The 1,445-nt window shown below is 40.6% G+C and overlaps 1 protein-coding gene across 1 annotated transcript in view; it reads right to left on the reverse strand.

Annotated features, from left to right (window-relative positions):
• MOV10L1 (Mov10 RISC complex RNA helicase like 1) overlaps positions 1-1,445 on the reverse strand; it is a gene marked incomplete at both ends in the record, with an annotated part of 34,349 nt that overhangs the window by 13,073 nt on the left and 19,831 nt on the right. The window contains one exon of the mRNA XM_010135436.1: positions 1,431-1,445. This exon is cut by the window's right edge and continues 1 nt beyond it. Coding sequence (XP_010133738.1) covers positions 1,431-1,445 — 15 coding nt within the window. The remainder of the gene's footprint in view (positions 1-1,430) is intronic.

The following is a 1,445-nucleotide window of genomic DNA, read 5'->3' on the forward strand; positions in this document are numbered from 1 at the left end:
CAGGAATATTGTCTGGTGGTCTGTAACAAATGCCTGCCAGAATGAAGACAACATGCATGAGACTTCTGACAGACAATTAGCATCAGTATCCTGATCACATGTTGTGCAGCTTCCTGGAGATTTCAGACATTCACACACCTGTTGCAGTTCACCCAGGAAATGTCAAGAATTTCTAGACCAAGTTGGTGACTGCTTCCTAACATAAATGGCTGACATACTGACCAGAAGTAACACTCTGCTAGTTTTGCTGCTCATACACAGAAAGAGCATGTCTGTATGTGTCCATACACCAACTTTTGTTGCAGAGAATGCAATATTGGAGGAAGGCAGAGAATGCAATATTGGAGGAACGTAAAGCAGCAGGGTCAGAGCTCTGCCCCTTCTAGAGCAAACCTTGGTTTCTCTAAAACACCAGGCAAAATCATCTGGGAAGCTACCATGTTGGGAAGAAGGTGCCCGGGAGAGCAAAAGTTGCTTACAGAGAGATCATGAACACACCATCCTGTTGCACAAAATCATCAGAAATGTCAAGATCATCAGGAAGGCTGAGAACCCTCTAAGTAGTAATTCTTAGGCCCTTTTCACGATCCTGGGTTACTGTGGATGCCAGAACTGTATATGAGCCAGCATCATGTTCTTGTTACGAACTGGAGATTCTGAGAGCTTGGATTTTTAATTTGGCCATGAGCATGAAGAGGCAGTTAACAGTACATAATGGCTTAGATCACAGTTACAATAAAAAACAATGAGACAGACTCTGTAGTCACATATGATATAACAATGGATCATACCTGCAGGTTGTAGATGGAAGATTCATACTGGGAATTAGGGAAAAAATCTTGAGTGGAAAGGTGGTGAAGCACAAGAGGCTTACACAGAGGCTGGGGAACCTCTAGACAAAAATGAAATAAACACCCTCCCCACTGACTTGATTTCGAGTTGGTGACAGTTCTGCTTCAAATAGGAAGAATATTACCTTGGCCTCCTTAAGTCTTTAAGACAGATATCTATATTTTCTCCATATGATTTAACTAAAAGTTAAGAAACCTGGGAAAATATACCCAGAACAAGATGATAAATCTCTATCATAAAATTGTTTCCCGCCACAGTGACGAGAATTAAGTATCTACTCAACAGTAGCTACAAGAAGTAGTCTAAGGCAAATCTGACAATTCCAATTATAATCACATAGTTTTTATCAGCACTTTCCATTTGAGATGGGAGTGTTAGCTTAATAGAATGAGCTATCATAAAATCCCCTCTCCCCAGGCAGCAAACAAAAACTTCTGTCATCAGAAGGCAGCAGAATACAACTTCGATTCCTTGACAATCCATTATGCAATTCCTTTCTAACAATAGCTGTACTGTAGGTACCTGTTACCGATCTGAATGGTATTCAGCATTTTAAGGAACCTTTACAGAATAGATACCTTACTTTCCTGCTG

Source organism: Buceros rhinoceros, unplaced genomic scaffold (genome assembly GCF_000710305.1).
Source record: "Buceros rhinoceros silvestris isolate BGI_N320 unplaced genomic scaffold, ASM71030v1 scaffold8924, whole genome shotgun sequence".
Classification (NCBI taxonomy): Eukaryota; Metazoa; Chordata; class Aves; order Bucerotiformes; family Bucerotidae; genus Buceros; species Buceros rhinoceros.